Source organism: Lipotes vexillifer, unplaced genomic scaffold, assembly GCF_000442215.2.
Source record: "Lipotes vexillifer unplaced genomic scaffold, Lipotes_vexillifer_v1.1 scaffold343, whole genome shotgun sequence".
Lineage (NCBI taxonomy): Eukaryota > Metazoa > Chordata > Mammalia > Artiodactyla > Lipotidae > Lipotes > Lipotes vexillifer.
Genome location: NW_006777506.1, coordinates 1,204,848 through 1,227,971, shown reverse-complemented (window position 1 = coordinate 1,227,971; position 23,124 = coordinate 1,204,848). Strand labels below are relative to the sequence as shown.

Here is a 23,124-nt window from a genome sequence, read left to right as displayed (position 1 = left end):
TCTTTCCCTTTTTATTTGTTTGATTATAAGTTTGCTGAGGTCAAGACCATGTCTTTCTTTATTATTCCATTTCCAATATATTCCACAGTATATAACATCTCTTTCATGTTATGCAGTGACTTGTAAATGAAAGACACTTAAAGCCACTGATGGAATACAGGTCATTCCTAAAATGTAACTTGGCTCTGAGAATTTTTATGCCTGCCGGCCTCTGGAGATCCTGCTATACTGATCATTTGCCTCATGCCCATGGATTCATAAGACCTCAACTTAGAAAATATCAAAGTGCCTATTGCATTCCACTTCTATGGCAGAAAAAAGACTTTTGAAAATGAAATATTAAATCAGAAATTTATTGTCAAAAAGAATACAAGAATTCTCTGGGGTAGCTGGGATGTTGATATATCTGATCTAATCAATTATATGTTTTACATCTATACTACTACAGAGTAAGAATTAATCATCAAAGAAGGTACCATCAAAGAAATATTTAATCATTTTCTTTCTCTTTAAAGCCTGTTTATTTTTTTATTTTATTGAAGTATAATTTACTCATAATATTATAATAACTTCAGGTGTATAACATAGTGATTAGTTATTTATATAGATTAAGCAACATACAAAATTGTTATAATATTGACTATACTCCCTGTGCTGTACACTATATACCTGTGACTTATTTATTTTATAACTGGTAGTTTAAATAATTTACTTAATGTAAATATCCCCCACTCAATCAGCTAGAAATAAATTCATTTCCACAATTTTTGAAATAGATGTCATGAGTATTAACAAAAATAAATTAATTCAATAATGTGCTTTTTGCACAATTATTATGTTCCAGGTTCTGTGCTAACTTACAGGGATACACTGATGAGCCAAACAGACATGGTGTCAGCTTTCCATTCAATTGGGTTTTTACTATAAAGGAAATTGAGAATTCAGTTAGTCAGTTAGATCTGGATATATTTATGATGTACCTTTATTATAAGTTAGTCTGCAAACTGTGGTTTGGTTTCACTAAGAGGAATCCCCAAACATTTGAAAGAGATACAAATGATGCCGCTGAACTGGGCAGCTAAAGAATGGAACAAACCAAATTAGTGCCTAATTGCTAGTAGCTTATAATCGCCCTTCTTTTTTCTCCTGTTTACATTGTGTTTTTCAAATAATGTTTGCCTTTGAAATTAATGTTTAAAGGATTTTTCCAGCCAGTGGACTTGGTTGATAGCCTCATTATTTCATGGTTTCTTCTTGGTGAACATAGGGCTAAAGAAACATGTGAGGCCAAGGGCAGACTGGCCATGGCCAGTAATTTCAAATTGTGATTGCATCTGGAGTCCATCAATTCTGAAATGCTGGAGTACTACACATGTGGAGATGCTGCAGACAATCTTTAGGGGAAGAGGTGGAAAAAAATGAACAGTTGTTTTTCTTTGGAATTTTTTCAATACCCACATTTATTCCCACCTTCCTAAAATATAAAGTTTTTCATGTCTACCTCATTTTGACATAGGACTGCTGCAAAGACTCGGCAGCTCTTGGGAATTCTGTCTAAACATGATGCCTTCCAATGGCGTCTGCCAGAATTGGTTTGGCATATCTCCCAGCGAGAATCCCACTGGTAGGCTCTGTAGTTCACATATTAAAGTGAAAATAAATGTCAGTTACCCAAGCCAGGATGTAGAGAGCTAAGAGGTCATTTCTCAAATAATGCCTGGGTATAGGGTGCTGCTCAGGGTCATGAAATAAGTCTGTGTGCAACATACAGACGGGATGATATCATCCCATAGAAGGTGAGAAATTTACCACTGCTCTGGAAAGAATATTTCTCCTGATAATAAAATCAGAAAGGACATGAACAATCACAGGGAAGCATAATGGGATTTCAACCAAATAACAGTTGAATAAAGATGATCAGAATGATTCAGGCTTTACCTGATTAGGTTAAATAAGGATATAACAGACCTCACTATAATTATTTCAACTGTTAGATCTCTTTTAATCCCTAGAAAAAAGCTCAACTTGTTTTTAAAAAGTAGTTGCGATGGAGCAAGGACAAGGTATTGAAGAACCATAGTTCAACTTCATCAAAGTCCAGAGTCCAATTTTAGGCTTTAAGGAGAAGTAATCCATTCTCAGTTGGTTTTCAGTCTCATTTCAGCATCACAATCATCACCATTATCATCACCACCACCAACACTAACCATCTGCACCACCATCATAAATAACAACTTGCTCTTCATTAGCCAAAGCAATGGGAACACGGCACTCTATTAGGTATTAAGGCATTAATTCATTCTTTATATTTGAACCATAACGAAAGAAAAAGATGTGAGTTTTTATAATTCGTCACCAATGATTTTAAAATGTTAAGCATAAATTAGGATACTAAGAATAAAAAATACTACTTTAAGACTTAGGTGTCTTTACATAGCATTAATGCTAAGGTTGCAAAATGCATTATAAGAGAGCATGAAAACAGCCATTGCTCTGACTACAAAGACCAAGGAAGATAAAAGAGAAATGCAAATCAAAACTACAATGAGATATCATCTCACACCGGTCAGAATGGCCATCATCAAAAAGTTTAGAAACAGTAAATGCTGGAGAGGGTGTGGAGAAAAGGGAACACTCTTGCACTGTTGGTGGGAATGTATATTGATACAGCCACTATGGAGAACAGTATGGAGGTTCCTTAAAAAACTAAAAATAGAACTACCATACGACCCAGCAATCCCACTACTGGGCATATACCCTGAGCAAACCAGAATTCAAAAAAGAGTCGTGTACCAATATGTTCACTGCAGCTCTATTTACAATAGCCAGGACATGGAAGCAACCTAAGTGTCCATCAACAGATGAATGGATAAAGAAGATGTGGCACATATATACAATGGAATATTACCCGGCCATAAAAAGAAATGAAATTGAGTTATTTGTAGTGAGGTGGATGGACCTAGAGTCTGTCATACAGAGTGAAGTAAGTCAGAAACAGAAAAACAAATACCATATGCTAACACATATATATGGAATCTAAGAAAAAAAAAAAAAAGGTCATGAAGAACCTAGGAGTAAGACGGGAATAAAGACACAGACCTACTAGAGAATGGACTTGAGGATATGGGGAGGGGGAAGGGTAAGCTGTGACAAAGTGAGAGAGTGGCACAGACATATATACACGACCAAATGTAAAATAGATAGCTAGTGGGAAGCAGCTGCATAGCACAAGGAGATCAGCTTGGTGGTTTGTGACCACCTGGAGGGGTGGGAGACGCAAGAGGGAAGAGACATGGAAACATATGTATATGTATAACTGATTCACTTTGTTATAAAGCAGAAACTAACACACCATTGTAAAGCAATTATACTCCAATAAAGATGTTAAAAAAAAAAAAATCTCACCTAACTTGAAAATCTCCAACATCACCTTCATACGCAAGACGCATATTTCCTGTTAGTCAGGTCAATTGGGTCTGATTTGTTGCTGCTAGGCCTCTGGTAGGAAACTCTCAAAGACAAGACCTAAGGCCTTTTTCTTCAAGGTGATTTAATTCCCATCAACAAATTAATCAGACAATGGTAATGATCTGAATTACTTAAGCAATAATTTAAAATATTTTTCAACACTGGTATATTTACAGTACTTGGGCAAACTTCTTTGGGCTTTCATTCTTTCACAAAACAAACATTCATTGAGTACCTACTGTATTTCTGACCCTTTATGACCTCAAAGATCTCACAGAATATTGTATACAAAGACATATTATGTGCAATTAGGAACTAAATCTCTTTCTAGTAGTCAGTTCATTGAAACAGAAAGGTGGGCAGAAGTTAATGAGTATCTATGTGCCAAGAATCTAACTCTAGACCCATCATTTATTTTTCTCAATAGCCCTATGAAATACTACTGCCATTTTACAGATTAAAAAACTAAGGCTCAAAATGGTTAAATAATCCATGGTATCTGGTTTATACTTCAATGGAGATAATAATGGTATCTATACACTAATATGTATAAAATAACTATTAAGAACCTACTGTATAAAAAAAATAATAAAATTCAAAAAAAAAATCAAGATGAGTGTTTTTACCTTTGTGTAAAAAAAAAATAATAATGGTATCATTGTGGTCATTGTGGATTAGCTAAACTAATATACATAAAACACAAAAAATTCCTGGCACATAGTAGGCACTATGTAATTTTTGCTATTATATTCCATTATATGGTAAAGTAGGACAAAGAATGATAAAATAAGTATACAGTATTTACAATGTATGTGTACAAATGTATTATCTAGACATTTACACATGAAACTTGATCACAATTCTCACACTTGCATATAGTATTTAGGTTACACATCCTGGTAGTAAATAATACTTATTATATATTATTTTATTCGTCTGAAATTTGAGATGTTTCTAGACACTCAAAATGTATTAGAAATTTCAATAAAAATAGATAAATTTAGTTTTACTGATGGAAAAAATACTCACCAATACCTATGTCACCTGGCACATGTTAAAAAAGAGTTATGATGATGTAATGAACATATGGTTATGATAATATCAATTTCATTCTTAGTGAAGTAATTCTGGTCATTAGGGACTTGAACTTCATCAATCAGTTTGAAAACTATTTCCTGTTTTGCTGCTAAATTCTCTCTAGTGACCTAGACTAATTAGTGACAGACATCTACCCTTTCCTGACACCACAGAAGACAAATTAATACTTCTCATGTTCATACAGACAGAGAAGGAGGAAAGGAGGCTTTGTCTGGCCCTTTGCGTTCCATGTGGCAGCATGTGATTATGGAAGAAATGTCAGCTCTACACTGAATATGCTCAGATTTAACCAGGACACCTGTGTTCATCTTCAGCTTCAAAACTCATCCTCATAAAGGAGCAGTCAATGGAATCAACGGAAGATAGTCTATTTTAAACAAAAGTTTAAGGTCACATCATATACATAAATACCACTACACTTATTCTGATTTTTATTCCTAAGCCTGACCAATACAAGCATCTGGAAATTTAGCGGCCACTGTGCCACCTTAAAAGTGATGAATTGTTCTGGCCGATTTCACAAAGTTTTGCAAAAGTCACCTGACAGAATTCTTAAATTAGGGTGAACTAGTTTAAACACTACTTCAAAAATAATATCTGTATAAATTTTTGCACCAGGTAATTATCAGATTTTCTTGTAAAATATGGTTTTAAATGTAAGCTGTCATATGCTGGCCTGTGCTATAACAGGAAAAGAAAGTACTTATATAAGGAAATCTAAAATTGTTGATGTGATTCAAATAAGCCACTGAAGTTAACATGGAAACGTGAAAGATAAGGTCGGTGACCCCAGTTCTCCTTATAGTCTGCTATTGTTACTTTGAGGTCCATTCAGCAATTAAGGAGCACACATCCATTGGGTACAACGGTGTTCTTCTCTCTGTGCAAGGCATTATGATTTTTTTTAAAACAAAGGGCAATAAGTGTCACACAGTGCGTATAATACGATTGGGGTAAAACAACTAGACACATGAAATTGATCATGACTAAGTGCAGACTTGTGTGGCAAAAAAGTAAATAAAAGTTCTGCAGGATACCAGAAAAAAGAAGCCAACAATTTTCAGAAAGGAGGTGTTGTATGAGAGGGGCTTAGCATTATAAGGAGGATATAGGTAGGAGACATTAAAGTCAAACAACTCTATGAGCTAAGTCACAGAACTAGAATGAGAATAAAGTAGTTTGGAGGCAGTCAGAATGCCCCTGTGACTCAAGTATGAGAAGTGGAGTTGGGGTAAATGATGGAGGGACGGAAAATAACAGGGCAGGGGCTAGAGTTGAAGCACTAGGAAACAGAAATTCACTGAAGGTACAATGAACACGGAGCTTGACGGAAAACATACAGTGGCCATCAAAAACTCAGTTCTGGAGACTGAAGACAGGATAAGTGTAGTAGCTATCCATCTTTCTGAGAAATTTAATACGAAGAAAATTCAAACCTCATATACGGACACCAAAAATTATTTGCCTATACTACTCTGACATATAAAATTGAGCAGCATCAGTAATATTTTATGGACAAAAGAATTATCTACCAGTTTCTCTACTTTTAATCAATAATTAGAAGTGAAGCCTTAACAGCAAGTTCAAGTATTCAGTTATCCAGATTAAGGAAACATGAATGCTGGATAAATATATGAATATCTAATTATTTTAAGGTAAACAGTTTTCATGTATTAACAGGAAACATTTTTATTCCTTTTTGCTTATCCATACATGGTTTTATGTGGATAAAGGGTGAAGATCAAATGTTGAAAGTATTATGAAAGAGTCAGCTTGTGGAGGACTGAGGGGTGTAAATTTTATTCTGGGGTAATTAGGAAACCACAAAAAGGGTTTGACTAGATGGATACAAAGCAATATTTTGGGAAATTTCACCTGATGGTACTATGAAGCAGAGTGGGGCAACAAAATCAGAAGAAAGGAAGTCCCTAAAAAGAGGATTTTTATGGATTTAGTTTAGGCATGTGAATCAGGAGGGGGATGAGGGTGGTGCCAATGGAGATAACAAGAAAGGGAGCGATGTGAGAGGCAGTGAAGAACTGAACTAATCCATGCATAGGGAAAGTGAGAGGCGCCTCAGCCAAAAAATATCATTACAACTGGGATAATTCCATTTGAACTCTAAATTCCCCATTAGATCATTCACTCTGATCCCTATCAGCATAGCCAATCATCCGCTGATTCCAGCATCAGTGTCACATAGAAAATGTGTCCCATATAGGTGTCCATAAATAAAAAGGATGTGGGAAATTCAATTTTAAAAACTGATGCACTGTGTTTGTGTGGCCTGGGGAAAAGAACAGAGAGACAGAGAGAGAAAGAGAGAAAGAGAGAAAGAGAGAGACAGAAATAAGGCATGATTCATGAAAATAGATCTCAAGTACCCTACTTCCTGGTCTAGAGCTTTTGTTACCCCAAAAAGCAAATTAGATTAACAGAATCAACCATGAAAGGATTTTTATCTCAAAAACTTTTTGTGTTCAAAAGAAATAGGGTTACAAAATTTTAGAACCTTTTATTTCCCAACTCCAAAAGGATTTGCGCCCAAAAGGAACCTAGTGGAACAACTGATTATCAATTGCTCTTGTTTAAATAGGCATTAAATTACATTCTGGACAAAAAGTATTTCAAGGCTATCAATTGATCTCTGTGATGTAAGATTCCCAGGCTTCTAAATGTTCCTAATGATAAACTTTATGTCATGAGGAATTAAGACTCTGATGAGAAGAAAGATACTCCATTAACTAGTTTTTAGTATTAAGTTTCTTTTCTTACTTGAGTTCTCTCCATAAAAACTAAGTAAAGATCCTCATTTTGGAGACTGTTTAAACCTACAGTCAGCCCAACCACCTAATTGACTTATATTTCTGAAAACATATTAGAACTGTTTTACAACTGTTCCCCAAAATATTTTTCACTGTGGATAATATATTCCCTTAAAATGTTGCATGGTCTAACATCAAGCCATGCTACATGAGAAATTGGAAAGTAATTAGTATTTAATTACTGAACCTAGGTTCCATTGAATCCTACAGCCTGAAAATGTATTTTACAGAATCTCTGACCCTTCTAAATATCTGTATTTACTATAGAAAAAGCTAACTTCAAAAGGTTACATAATGACTATTACTGAGCCTGCTGAGAATTGTAATTAGTAGTTGCTGTGTCCTGTTTTAACAGATGTGTACCTACTGATTTACCTCAATCAGCTTATTTAAAACGTATTGACATTGTTCTAAAATGCATTACTTCAGTTTCTGATTAGGAAGGTAACTCAAGCTAGTTCTGATGGCAACTAACTTTTAAGTGTGAAGCTTGCATAATGAGAGTAACAAAATTTCACTAAGAATGATTTACAATGGATAGATGTGCTTGCTCACTTAATTTTTCCTGAATCTTCAATCAGAAGAAATGGCAATGGAATATATTTTAATATTTTTAAGTTTTTCCAGGACTATGAGACAGTTTGCATAAGTGGCCAGGGAGTCTTTCCAAACAGCAAAGGAGGAAAACTTAAAACTAACCAATCAGCCAAATGATCAAAACCAATGAAAACAGGTATCAATGGCCTGGGAAAAGAGGCAAGGGCCACTGAAATTCCAAAGATATGGAATCAAATGTAACATTTCCAAATGAAATCTCATCAATGGAAATATGAAGACCTGGCTACAACTTTCCAAAACGGGAGAATTATTCCTGAATGGCAATAATTCAAATGAATTACGATAATGGTTAGTCTACAGGGCAGTAGAAATAAGTTTCCTAAGACTTCGGTTCTTGCTTTTTCTGCCTTTCTTTTTTCTCCAGAAAAACTGGAGCTGTCTCCACTAGCTACATGCCTATTTAAATTCAAATTTAAAATTTCCAAAAATAAGTCAAATTTCAAAACAAGCTCCTTAGGTGCATTAGCCATATTTCAAGGGCTAAGTTGACACATACAGCTAGTAGCTATTATGTGGGACAGCACAGATACACAACATTTCCATCATTATATAAAGTTTTACTGGACAGTGCTGGACAAGAGAGCAAGAGAGAAGGTCGCTAATTCTTTGACTTACCAGAAAGTGGGTACAGTGGCAATAAAACACACAGGCAAAGACTAAATATTGACAGTTACATGCTAGATTTGCAAAAAATTTCCACACCCAAATTCCAGTGTGGTTATGAAATTCAGTTAATAAGAGAAAGGCAATAATTTCAGAGACAAACAACGATAAATTTAGGCTACATTCTATTTTAATGACAAAATCTTAATGGCAAATATGCATCAAGATTTCTTTTCTTCAAAATTTACAACTTTTATTTTTCCAATATAAGATATAAGAATATGTAAATGTATCAGATGTTTGCTGCCTTTATACCCATTTTAAGTAATTCCTAATGTAAAATTATTTATACATTAACATTGTTTCTATTTAATGCTATATGTTTTCTTTCCTTAACAACAAGAAGTCATGAATTCAGGAGCTTCTTTGGATGATTAGCTAAAACAGATTAAGACAATAAATATGGCTAATCAGAGGAAAGAATTTTTAAAGTTTAGTTTTTCCTTACTTAGAAAATCTTGTAAATCAACTAACTCCAATAAAAATTTTTAAAAAAGAAAATCGTCAACTAAATGATGACTAACATTGCCTATTACATCGTCTTTTTTTAGTGGGTCCTCTTTATAACAATTTTCCAAAATCAGAGAATTTCCAAACTAAAGAGGAAGGCCAAAGCTTAGATTTAACATTCTCATTTGACTTGGAGAAAAGTGGCAAATTACCATTATTACTTCTTGGCATATTAGCAGGATACTATTAAAGCTTTACATATATCTACTTGCATCTCCTGATTCAGAATCAATTATAGCAAGAATATCTTTCGACTATAAAAAGCTGATTATGTTCATTCAGACAACAGAATATTATTCAGTGCTAAAAAGAAATGAGCTATCAAGCCATGAAAAGACATGGAGGAATTTTAGTGAAAGGAGCCAATCTGAAATGGCTAGTTATTGAATGATTCCAAGGATATGACATTTTGGGAAAGGCAAAACTATGGAGATAGTAATAAGATAAGAGGGTTCCAGCTGTTGGGAAGGTGGGAAAAACAGATGAACAGGCAGAGAAGAGAGGATATTTAAGGCAGTGAAAATACTCTGTATGGTTACTATGATACATGTTATTATACAGTTGTCCAAACCCATAGACTATACAACACCAAAAATGAATTTTAATGTAAACTATGGACTTTGGGTGATTATGATGTGTCAATGCAGGTTCATCACTTGTAACAAATGTACCACTCTGGTGGGAGATGTTGATAATGGGAAAGATTATGCATGTGTTGGGGCAGGGGGCATATGGGAAATCTCTGTACCTTTGTTTTAATTTTGCTGTGAATCAAAACTGCTCTGAAAAAAAAATAAGTATTTTTTAAAATGTGGCCGCACATTTTACAAAAACGGGATTATTTTTACAAATTATCATGCAACAGGCATAGAATCAAAAGTATATGAAACTGGATCTACCTAGCACTTCTTGAAGAAAAGATTTTAAAATCTGGTAATTAATTTATCTTGCTAGACAAATTCATCTGCTACCTTAGTTATCTTATCAGGGAAGCAACCCACAATGGGATTGGAAGAATATTTAGTCTTGGGAGTCCAGTTTGAGTCACAACCTCCCACCCTTCCAGCTGTCACTTCCTGACTCCCATACTTCCCTTCTCCAAGTTCATCATGGCCTCAACTCCTTTGAACCTTCTTTTTTATTCCAATCTATCAGACCACGCCTTTAACCCTCTCTTCTTTCTTTATCCAGCCTAAACTCCATGGAGCGTCACTACAAACACTTTTTTTTCCCCCAATTACCTTGTCTTTTGCTGAACCAACATCACAAAACCACAAACCTATATGATCCTTCTATATATATTTTGAAAAGATTACTGAAGACAGCACAGGAAAAAGAAAATCACACCTTCGTGAGGACAAAGCTCCCAACTCAGTCAGACCCTCTCCTCTCGGCAAGCTCACATTTCCGTGCCCTCATTTTTCCATGGCTTTGCACGTGTAGGGGTCTCCACCTAGAAAGACTTTCCTGACTTCTATCTGGCAAATGCTGACTCATATTCCAGTGGATACCTCAAACACCATCTCCTGTGGGAAGCCCTTCTCAATCTCTACTCATTACTGAGACAGTATTCAAGGCTCCTATAGTACCTTGGTGAAGTTCCTATCCCATTGGGTAATAGATATTTATTTTTTAAATTTAGTTATGTCCTTTTTTTTTTTTTTTTTTTTTTTACTATGGACTTACTGAGGGGAAGGATGTTGTTTTCTTCTCATTTATATCCTCAGCAAGGAGAATGCCTGACATTTAAATTTTTGGTGAATACATGAGTGAATGAATAAATGTATAAACAAATGGACAAACAAGATACCACCTCTGACCTTTTTAAAAATGTGTTTTAAGTCAAGGCACTTCATACATTTCAGTATTGGTTTCATTATTATGGAAAAAATATATACCTGACATAGTATGATTTAGATAGTGCCGTGGGAAATAGCATAAATGAAGACCTCATCAATATAACAGTTATCTATCAGCTTTGCAGTCTCAATAATCAAATGTTCCTAACACATCCTACCTTTCTGCAGATGCAGCAATAAGTACTCCTATTTTGGGTATTAGCTCTAATTCAATTTTTATTCATAATAGTCAAACATCAAAGCTCCTTCCTCATGTATGAAAATAGTAAGTCATTATGTTTTTCCTGTATTACAAATATCTAATCTTTAGAAACAGAATTTGCTTTTTAGCTGGGTCATTAATTTATAAAACAGTAACTCAAAGAAACATTAATTAACATTTCAAGGGAATCTGAATCAAGTCAATTTTTAGTACATGTTCTGACATAGGATTTTTCAGACTTGGCAATAGTTCCTTTGCCTAGCTAAGCACTCTGCTTTTCATTCAGTCTTCCCACAGACATTCATGCACACAAAACTAAGTGCTAAATATTATGTCAGGTACTAAAGACCCCAAACTGAAGAAAACTGGGTCCTGCCCTAATGTAGCTTACAGTCTAGTCATCTTAGATGCTCTCTGTGTGCATATTCCCAGTTCTCTTTCCTCTAGGCTGTTCCTTACCAGCTGCTCTATCAGAACTTAGGTCAAAGGATTCACCAAACTTTTTTTTTATTTATTTAGATTTAGATTTCCAGCTATTCTTTACCCATGTGACAGGAACTTGCAGACACTTTGTATCTTTTCTATTTCAAAGAAAAAATTTATTTCAGTACTCTCAGTTTCCGATTCATACTCAAGGACCCTTTATTTTTTTAATTTTTTTTTGCGATACGCGGGCCTCTCACTGTTGTGGCCTCTCCCGTTGCGGAGCACAGGCTCCGGACGCGCAGGCTCAGTGGCCATGGCTCACGGGCCCAGCCGCTCCGCGGCATGTGGCATCTTCCCGGACCGGGGCACAAACCCGTGTCCCCTGCATCGGCAGGCAGACTCTGAACCACTGCGCCACCGGGGAAGCCCAAGGACCCTTTATTTATTTTCTCTTTTTATACTTTCTTCTACCCACCTGTACCTTAGACCTGTTAACAGCATGTGTAGGCATTTCTGTACACTATGCAGAATGATGGAAAGACCTAGTTCAGATCTGGACTTTGCCACTTGCTGGCTTTGTAACCTAGGGCAAGCCACTAACTCCGCAGGTACAAATACACACAATTTGTGAGGGTTAGATGGCATAATGTATGTCACGAATTCTCAAAAGTTTTTAAATGGATAACAGTGGATTGAAGTGCTTCATTTGGATTTGGATAACTTAGTGGATTGAAGTGCTTGCTGATTCCTCGTCTGTTCTATCTCTTCCCAGCAGTCCCTGAACTGTGAAAATTATCACAGTCCATCATTTAACCTCTCCAACATCTGGACATCTTTCTAGCTCACTTAAATGCATCAGGCTTGGCTTAATACACATTTTCTAATGGTCCATTTTTGCTGGAAATTAAAATGTCCTTGGTGTAAAGCTTCTTTATAACAATTTCTCATATACTTGAAGTATTTATTAGGCCATCGCATCCCTTTTTTTCTTTTTACAATGTAAATAACTCTAATTCTTTAACCTTCCTTATAACTTCTATTTAAAGACATTTTAATAATGTTTCTGTCTTCCAAGCTTTAGAGAAATATGATTCTTTCTATCTACAAATAAAATGGTCTAAGATCTATATACCACATAGATGCCTTGCATGGAAGACAAAAGAATGAAATGCATAATATTTATTTATACATTTTACTGCATGGAATTGAATCTTATTATAACAGAAGCTTGCCCCTAACCATGGAGTCAGCAGAGCACATTCGTCAGATAAAGCAAGTGAATATTAAACTTTTCTCTTCATAAAGTTTACAGTCAGCCTGGAAGGAAGTAGGAAAGCAAACATTTCTGTAGGAAAACTACACATTTCGTGGATATCACTGTAGGATATACTTGATGTAAAATTTCACTAGAATATTTTCCTTCAAATCTAAAAGCCTCCAACTCACTCCTTATTAGATCCCTAGTATTCCATAGACAACAAAACCCAGTACTTTAACAGAGCATCTTATTCATTTGTGCTGATTCACACTGAGACATCAAAGAACCAAAGCAGTGAATAAAATTACCTTTTGACAACAAGTAAGGATTTAGGAGTTTTAAGTATACGATTTCATCTCATCTAAATGAAATCCACAAAGATGGCACTAGTAATTGAAACAGACATATACATGTCTCAGGTCAACCTCCAAAAATAAAAAGCTTAACTAGCAAGACTTCAATGTATTAAAATGTCTAGGAAAATAGATGAGCTAATTAAATTCAATTTTTATTATTCAAACATAGATACAGCCTTCCATAAGTCAAAATTTATTCCTGTGAAAATCTTGCAAAGGGGAAAGTTAAGGGGATTTTTAAGACTCTCTTACTGGACTATTAGTTATAAGAAAATCTAATTTACTATTCTGCATTTCTTCTTTTTCTCTTACCTCACTTGGGCTCAGAAATGATTTAAAACAGATTACTCTGTGATATAATCCTATAAAATTCCAGACCTTTAAGCTTTCAAATATGATTTTTTGTACTGTCAAAATTTCTCACTTGACACTTTTTTTTTTTTTTGCGGTACGCGGGCCTCTCACTGTTGTGGCCTCTCCCGTTGCGGAGCACAGGCTCCGGACGCGCAGGCTCAGCGGCCATGGCTCACGGGCCCAGCTGCTCCGCGGCATGTGGGATCTTCCCGGACCGGGGCACGAACCCGTGTCCCCTGCATCGGCAGGCGGACTGTCAACCACTGTGCCACCAGGGAAGCCCTCACTTGACACTTTTTGAGAGGCATTATTTCCTAATTTTTCTTAATTATTCCTTATTTTTAAATTATCTCCTATTTACTTTCTTAATTATATCTTATTTTAAATATAAAAGCGATAAAGCAAATTTATAGAATATTTAGCAAAGAAAACATAGAACCCACACATAATTCGATCTCCCCAATAAAATTAATGTCAGCATTTTCAAAACTTTTAAAGTCCTATTTACACAAAGGTTTAAGATAATTCATTTCTATTGAATACTGTTTTTCAAGTACAGAAAAGCATAAGTAAAAAGTCACTTATAGGTCCATTGCCACCAACAATCACATTTGTGTATATATCAATCTAGTTTTTTTTTCCTCCTAGCAGAACTGTGTGTGGTTTTTATTTGATTGTTATTTTGTTTGCATAGCTGTACTTCTGAGTCTTGTGGTAAACCCTGCTTGAGGTAAGCAGAGTTTTCTGAAAAGTTTCCTGGGTCTAGTTATACCTTGAATTCTCATAGTGAATAAGCGTTATCAACTCATTCATATTCTCCCATGCTCATTAGTGAGACTGATTGAACAGCCACAGTATCTGCGATCAGCATTTCTTTTCAAGGCTCTTCTGATAAATTGATAATGAGCCTATTAGTCACTGAGGGAAATTAGAGTGATGGAAAAAGGCCACTGGGACATTTGCTTCTGCTGCTGCTGGACTCAAAATTCCATGATGCTGCCAAAATTGAAGTCTTTTAAATGTCCATGGTCTTAGTAAGAACTAAAATCCCACAGGAACATCTGAGTGGCTGACTCTAGGTAATGTGACCTGCAAGGGTTTAGGGAAAGGTAATTATCTGATCTCATTTGTTTTCCACCTTCTTTTTTTTTTTTTTAATTGAAGTATAGTCCATTTACAATGTTGTGTTACTTTCTGCTGTACAGCAAAGTGAATCAGTTACACAGATACATATAGCCACTCTTTTTTAGATTCTTTTCCCATATAGGTCATTACAGAGTATTGAGTAGAGTTCCCTGTGATGTACAGTAGGTCTTTATTAGTTATCTACTTTATATTTAGTAGTGTGTATATGTCAAACCCAATCTCCCAATTTATCGCCCCCCCCCGTTCCTGCCGGTAACCGTAAGTTTGTTTTCCAAGATAGTAAATAATTCCTCTTCAAATTACAGAACATGTTCAGACCCTAAGAGCCAAAATATGACAGATATCCACTTTAATTACTTTCCAGCCTTTAGCATACCTGAGAAGTTTGACACCAGTCTGATTTTATCACTCTGTTTACAATGTATTGGTTTAGTCTGTATGCTGTGGAGTTTTTCCCCCTCATAATAGTAATTTGAAATTTCAGTCAAGATGTGTCTAGATGAAGTTCTCCCTTCATTGACCTTGCTTGATTTGCTCACTCAGGACATTTTTTTTTTCCTCCCTAGTGCACTTTTCTTCAATTATATCTTTGACTATTTGTTTAGTTTCAGTTGTCTTTGCTGTGTACCTATATATGTTATATACCTATAAACCTTAAAGTTCCATTCTTTGTTTTTATTTCTACTTAAAAAATCATATTATTCGACTCTTAGTCCTTTGCCTCAATATTCTGAAAGAACTTCTCAAGTTTATGCAGCACACCCCTGATTTTATTTTATGTAGTACAAATTCTGTTCTTCAGTATCTCTGATTCAGACTGCATTATAATATTGCATTTTTAACATCAAATCCCTTTTTATTTCTTCCATCACACTTGCTATTGTCCTTTCATCTTAGCCAGTTCTTCCTTTATAAATATATACTCCCACTTAAAGGAGGATAGGTCTTTCTGAAAGACTGGTGACACTAAAGACTTTTTTTCCAGTCTTTAGAATAAGCTACTACATTCAAAGCATCAATTTCTTCTAAGTCTTTCCCCCCACCCCGCCTTGTTTTGTTCCCCAGTATTTTTTTCTTAGGTCCTATGCTTTATTTTTTCCTGTTCTGCAGCATCTGTTTTGACAGTCTTCTGTTTATTAATCCTCAAATGATGTGGCATCTCTCCAGCCTCAGTGTCAGTCAACAAAGTGTTTGAATGGACCTAACTTCATTCTCTGTCTACTTTTGATCTTTTGATCTTTTGAACCCTCTTTGCAGCTCTGTGGCTAAGAGTCTGATGTGCATAGCTCCTTACCTGATTCTCACCCATGATGCCCTTCTGGCTGAGATGGGATGCTCCCCTCTGCTACCATTTGTCTCTAAAATCCCTTCTGACATACCCATCAATGTTTCTCTTGCTTCCAAATATTTTCAGGTTCCAATTTTTTACATGGTGCCAGGTTGCCTGTCCACTTCTTGTCCAACTGTTTTCCTAACTAGATGGTTATAGCTATTGATAGGTTTAAGGAGCTAGCATGCTGGCTCCCTAAAGAGTAACATTTTCTTTCTGAAGCAAACTATGAAATGAAGGAACAGAGATACATCCTCCCTGCTTTCATGTGAACATAAAAAAAGATGGACCACTGATTGAAATTTTCATTCCATTGAACTTAAAGTGAAGACTATATACTTATTTATACAAATAAGAATCTTTATATATAACCTATAAAATTCCTCCCCAAAGTTTTGCCACTATATATTGCAACTGGTTTTTAGTATTGTTCAGTTTTGTCTTTTTGAGGTCTTTACAGATATTCTACTGTTATTGAGAAGAGGTTGCAGTAGCTAGACATATACTATTTTTAACCAGAAAATCCTTGCTAACTACTACCAAAATTTGTAAAAATCTGGATGCTTAACTTTTAAAAGTATTCCAGGACTTCCCTGGTGGCACAGTGGTTAAGAATCTGCCTGCCAATGCAGGGGACACGGGTTCGAGCCCTGGTCCGGGAAGATCCCACATGCCCCGGAACAACTAAGCCCATGTGCCAGGACTACTGAGCCTGTGCTCTAGAGCCTGTGAGCCACAACTACTGAGCCTGTGTGCCACAGCTACTGAAGCCCTCGCGCCTAGAGCCCATGCTCCACAACAAGAGAAGCCACCGCAGGGAGAAGCCCGTGTACTGCAAAGAAGAGTAGCCCCCGCTCGCCTCAACTAGAGAAAGCCCGCATACAGCAATGAAGCCCCAATGCAACCAAAAATAAATAAATAAAATAAATACTTTTTTTTAAAAAAAGTATTCCAGATAGAAACAGTTTCCAAACAGATCTGTGGAGGCAGAATAACATAAATGAGGTTATAAATTAAGTTACTGATTCCCCTGTAAGCAAGAAAAATATTCCTAAAGTGCATATTCAATCCAAGTAACTATTGTCTCTTTTAAACTTTCTTGAACTATTTTTTATTTTTGCTTTTTAAAACATTTAACATTTAACATTTCATAAAAATGAAATTAATATACAATTTATGATTCAATGTCAATAGTTAGCAAACATATTTGCAGGAATTATAATCCTAGGTACAGCAGTTTATTTCATCAAATATCCACTGCTTTTCAATAATGTATAACCATAAGATAATCAGATGGCTACAGTTAACTAGAATCTCTTATTTTTTATTAAACAGTGCCATCAATTCTAGAACATATTTTTGTTAGATTTTTAAAACAAATTTTTCATCAAAACTGTTCCCTCAAACTCAAGACCAACTAGACAGGCCATAAAATAATGCCTCTAAACAGATTTACACCACTAGAGATTATACAGGCTAGCCAGTAATCATGTAATGACATGTGTTTTTTGTATTTACATTTTGTACATTATGTAACATCTTATCTCAGAACTTAAATCATTAGAAAATAATGAGTCTATTTTACCAGAAAGAAGAGAGTTTAGGGTTTCCTTTTAAAAGTATGCATTTCTATATCATAGAATTCATACTTTGGAATGGATTCAAATGCTGTTTTGGAAAATGTTGTCCCTGAAACCACCTGAGAGGTCTGTTATAAATGCAGATCCCCAGGCCCTATATCAGGCCTGTGAAATCGGAATCTCTGGGTGTGGGGTTAGAATTTCTGCTTTTTCAAAAGTTCCTTGGATAATTCTTTATTCATGGAAGTTTGAGAAACACTACTCAAATTGACTAAACAATACTAAAGGATTAAAAGTTAATCTGGGGAAACAAGGAAGGCTCTGATTTTATTTTACAGTCCCATTCTAAGGGGCTCCAGGGAAAGAACCAAGGTCACATTTCAGAAATCCATGAGCATTTATCCTATCTGAAACAATCAGTTTGGTAAAAATACTTCCAGAACTCTAGTAACTCAAGTTACTACTTGTACTGACTCAAATGATCTAGGTAGTTTACCACGTAGAAATGCAGTGAATCATTTACAAAAGTAATGTTCCCCCAGAGGTTTCAACAGATCAACTAACAAAAGACACACAGCCATACAGTTGGATTGCAGAATATATCTCAACTACAAGCGAGAAAACCAGAATCAGATGTCAACCATTTTATTAAGTCTCATGGCAGTTTCACTTTTTTGCCATTAATAACATTCCAAGAGCTAGCCTCCAAAACTCAGTGGTCACTCTCTTAGATCACCATGTTAAAAAACCATCTAACAGTGTTACTTGAGGCATGTTATAAAGCTGTTGCTAGTAGCACAACCAAGAAGCCAGACCCGATTCCGAGGCAATCAGTCTCCCACATCAAGGATTTGAAATGAAATATTCTGCTAAGGCAGCAACCGAATCTTTCAGCTAAACTGTGTAAAACTGCCAAGAGTAAGTTGCTCATTACATTAAGACTCTAGAGACATTTAGAAGCCAATTATGATTCTACTGAAAGAGATACTTAGGAATAGTTTCTGATCTTCATTTGATGGTAGCAAGTAGACCACATTGTTAATGCACTTGTTTTCAGCTATCTGAAACTATCATTGAGTCTATATAGACAATTCAAGTTTGGCTTACCATTAGCTTACCTTCAGTAAGTACGTGTGTGTGTGTGTGTGTGTGTGTGTGTGTGTGTGTGTGTAACATAAATAAGGTAAAAACAGCTCTGCTAAAGTTTCAATAAAATTTCACCTAGATGAGAAACATCTTAAAACTTAATTAAACCATAAAAGTAAATTAAATATGCAAATAATGCACTCAAATTGGGAAAAAAAGTTTTTTATTCCCAAAGTTCACAGGATAAATGAGAGAATTTAAAACCACTAAATCATCCAGAGACAATTTCTATTTCTATTTGCTTAAAATAAAGGTCTTCAACTACTAGGATTAGCTGTGTTTGTTTTAAAGTCACCTATTTGTTAGTGATGTTTTAGTTTCCAGTATAGTCAGCTTCAGACCCTCAAGGTCCACAAGCATTCTATCTTTCAAAACTGTAATTGTTTGCGTAGATACCCTCAGACAGACAACTTAAGGGAACAGAGATCAAAGAAGGAAGACAGAAAGACGCCACAATTCAGAAGTTACCACAAGCACAGTACCTTGCACTGTGAGGAAAACCGATGCAGCCGATAATCCTCCTTCACTGGAAACCACACAGTGATATTCTCCGGCATCGCTGAATTTCACACTCCTCAGCTCCAGGGAAAGGTTGGCCAAGATCCTCATTCCTGCTGGATCTGCCAGCCTGACATCTCTGTCATTCCTCCGCCAGGTTAGATTGTAATTCACTGCACTGCTGACAAGACAGGTCAGAAGTGTTCTTTCTCCAGGAGTGACTGTAACATTATTAGGCACTTGGATGACTGGCGGGGGCTCTGTGTGAAATGAAAAGATTCAAATTGAAGGATCCCGAAGTCATTTTGCTCACTCATAGAGGTGGTTTAAAAATTTAATGAGCATGTGTTGAATATCTAGTAGGAAAGATGCAGTACAACGGAACGTATTCATTAATACATATGTCTGTCACCCCAAGAAAATTATCGTCTAGTTGAAAAACGCTTTCAGTAGGAGTGCATGTTTACATACCAAAGTACGCTCAAGTCCAAATCTGTAAATTATAGATATGAGGATCAAAGAGGCATGGCAAAATGCTATGACTAGACTGATTCAGGATTGCAGAATGAGTCAAATTTTGAGTTGAATTTTGAAGAAAGTAGCATTTATGGATTTTTAAAATTTAAAACCATTTACTTAGTGTTTTAAAGAAAATAGGGCATGAAGTATGGTAGATATGGAAAAGATACAATGGTATCAGCTTTAAGGGGATTATAAACTCATTAAGACACAGTACAACATTAGAGTAAGATGAATTTCTCCCAGTGAAGATGAGGAGTGTTTGATTTAAGAAAATCAAGTTAACAGTAAGGCATAGACTTTTAAAAAAATTATACACGTAGGACCATGCACACAAAAGGCATTGAGTAATGCATGCGCATTTCAGATGTGGTCAAAAGGCACTTACTAATTAAATATTTAACTACATTTCTAGAGAAAATCACATATTGTTCTAGTTAGGTTTGAGAATACTGTAAATCCAAATGCCCCTGTAAAGCTCACTCTGCACAAATGCTTTAAAATAACCTGCCATAGCAAAGCCATTATTGAGCAATAATATAGCAATAAAAACTAGCTGGAAACCCATGTGCCTGTTTCAGTTTAAATGTGAAAGAGTATCGGATATTCAAGATCCAACTTTATACTTCTTTATTCAAAACTATATATACGTGCAGATGAATAACATAAGCCTATAATAAAACCTAGAAGTAATACGCCAAAACCATAGTGGTCATCTCTGAGAGAGAGAAGTATGTATATTTTTCATACTTTCCTTTATATTTATCTTTGTTTTCCGAACATTTTTAGAGGAGTATATGTTATTCTAAATCATTTTAAAAATCCTTAATTTTTACAATTCTGCTATGTTTTTAAAATCTCTTATGAAAATAGCTAATGAATCAATTGGAAAGAGTATAGGAGAAAGTTAGGAAGCTCTGACTGAAGTCTGGTTAGGTTTGTCAGATAAAATACAGGATGGTTTGCTAAATTTGAATTTTAGATAAACATCAAATAACATTTTAGTATAAGTATGACTCATGAAATATTAGAGACACATTTAACTGGGCATCTTATGTTTTTATTTGCTGGGTCTGGCAAACATAGGCTGCCTAGCTTTATCCCTAACTAGCTGTATGACCTTAGATAAGCCAATTTATTCACAATGTTTGTTTCCCTATTTGAAAAATGAGATGATTAAATTAGGTAATCTGAAAGACCCCTTCTAGCACTAAGGCTCTGTGATGCTAACATACAAGATGGTATGGACCATCAAAGACCCGGAGGCGAGAATTTGTGAACACGTGTTGACACTCTATCAAAATCTTTCTGAAGACTGCAAAACATTTTGTGTGGGTTTCTTTTTTTCTTCTTTTTAAACAAACTTCTTCAACTAGACTAGGGAATTTTAGAAAATGTAAAATCCCATATTATGGGCATACAGGGGAGGCTGGGTGCACACCTAGATCCTTCTCAAGGACGTAGGCACTCATTTCCCTAGCTGCTCTGCTTGTTGGCTACTGAGCTCATGGCCAAGGGAGCTAACATGCTCGGGTTAGACCCCCTTCCCAGTGCAGCCCACTTCCAGGGACCACTTAATGAAGGAAAAAGATGCAGCTCTCTTGCCTCAATTCAGGGTCACTCCAGCTCCAGAACTCCCTGTAGGATCAGCTGAGGCCCCTGTTGTGATTATATCACAGTTTAAGTTCTTCCACTCCCTTACAGGTGCCCTTCCCTAGAAAACTCGGCAATAACCCTCTTGGGTGCAAAATCTGCCTCAGAGTCTATTTCCTCTTCAAATATAAATTCAAACACGTAAAATGCCAACTTTCTGCTAATATCCAGCAGGGGAGGATATTTTAAATATGACACACAATACCATCACTGCATAAATATCTACAGATAATAGTATATGCACTGAAATATTTATGCATACATCGATAAATTTGGTGGTGATGGAGGAGATGATAGAGAATTACAGCAGTTTGCAAAAGAGGCCAAGATAACAAATTACTGGAAACAGCCTGGTCCTGGGAGGATGAGGGGCAGTCATTCCTAAGTGAAAGAATGGCTGAGGCTAGGATTAGGGGACCAGAGATGAAACCTCAAAACTGAGAAAGAATGATAAACATAGGCCTTGTGACATTAGGTAAAGATCACTGAACTGAGAGTCAGGAGGCTAAGAATCTACTTCTCACTACCTATCCATCTGATCAGAAATGGGGCACCTGCCTGCTCTGGGCTTCAGTTTCTTTAGCTATAAAATGATGAGGTGGTATAATATTATTTCCAAGTCTTACCCTGTTCTAAAAGAGTATCCTGAAATTAAAATTTAAGATTGCCTGTCACTGACATGCCCTTGACAAGTTTTCTCTTTTCAGTTTTACTTAAAGCCAAAATGTTGGTATTGTGTGTATGTGTGCATTGCAGGTGGGGGACACTATGCTAAAAAAATAAATTCAGTAGAGAAAATTAATATAAAGTAAAGTACAAAATATCATTTGTAAAGAATTTTTCCCTGCTTCTGCAGTTCTGTTCATTAGTTTCTATATGTTTATATGCAATAAAAGACGTATAATTCTTTTTACACCCATTTTGCATTTAAAACCAATATATCAATAACCAGTATCTCCAATGAACCAAAAATCCTTAAAAATGTTGTCTAGAAGGAAATGCTGAAAAAAAAATGAAGTAACATATTGCTAGAACTTTAACTTTTCTTGAAACAGTTCTTGGGTGCTATTTGACTTTATAAATGTTCATCCACAATGACAGAAAAACATCACCATTCCATCATGCCGTGCTTTCCCAACACTCCTGTCCAAAGTATAAGATCTAATTATCCTGTGAATTCAAATCTGATTCTGGTGTGCTGGTTAGTAGTGACAGTAGGGTGGCTGAGCCAGGACCTGGGTGGAGGTTTAAGGCTGGAAGATTAAACAAAAGTTAGCCCAGAAAGAAATGTCCACTCTTTCAAGTCCAAAAGGGGCACTTGCTTGCTACTTCTGCTGTTACAGTCATTGCCATACAATCCATGCTTCTGCCCTCCTTTCGTAATTAACCAGTGGGACACAATTCCTGAAAAGTGGCTTTGGTACAGTACAACTTCCTAGCAATACCATGGCTCGGCTGGCACAGATTAATACTAGAAGGGCACGTGTAGAGTGTATATTTAGAAGTTACTGACACCACAGGGCCAAATTCTTAGCAGTCAGTTCAGGAGTTCTTTCTGGCACTTTCCAGTTATTTATGCAAGATGTCTGAATCAACTCACTCAAACCTCTTTCCC

At 35.9% G+C, this 23,124-nt stretch overlaps 1 protein-coding gene across 1 annotated transcript in view; it reads right to left on the bottom strand.

The window, feature by feature from the left end:
- HMCN1 (hemicentin 1) overlaps positions 1–23,124 on the bottom strand; it is a 543,624-nt gene that overhangs the window by 312,191 nt on the left and 208,309 nt on the right. The window contains 1 exon segment of the mRNA XM_007451144.1: positions 19,322–19,597. Within this exon segment, the coding sequence (XP_007451206.1) occupies positions 19,322–19,597 (276 nt within the window).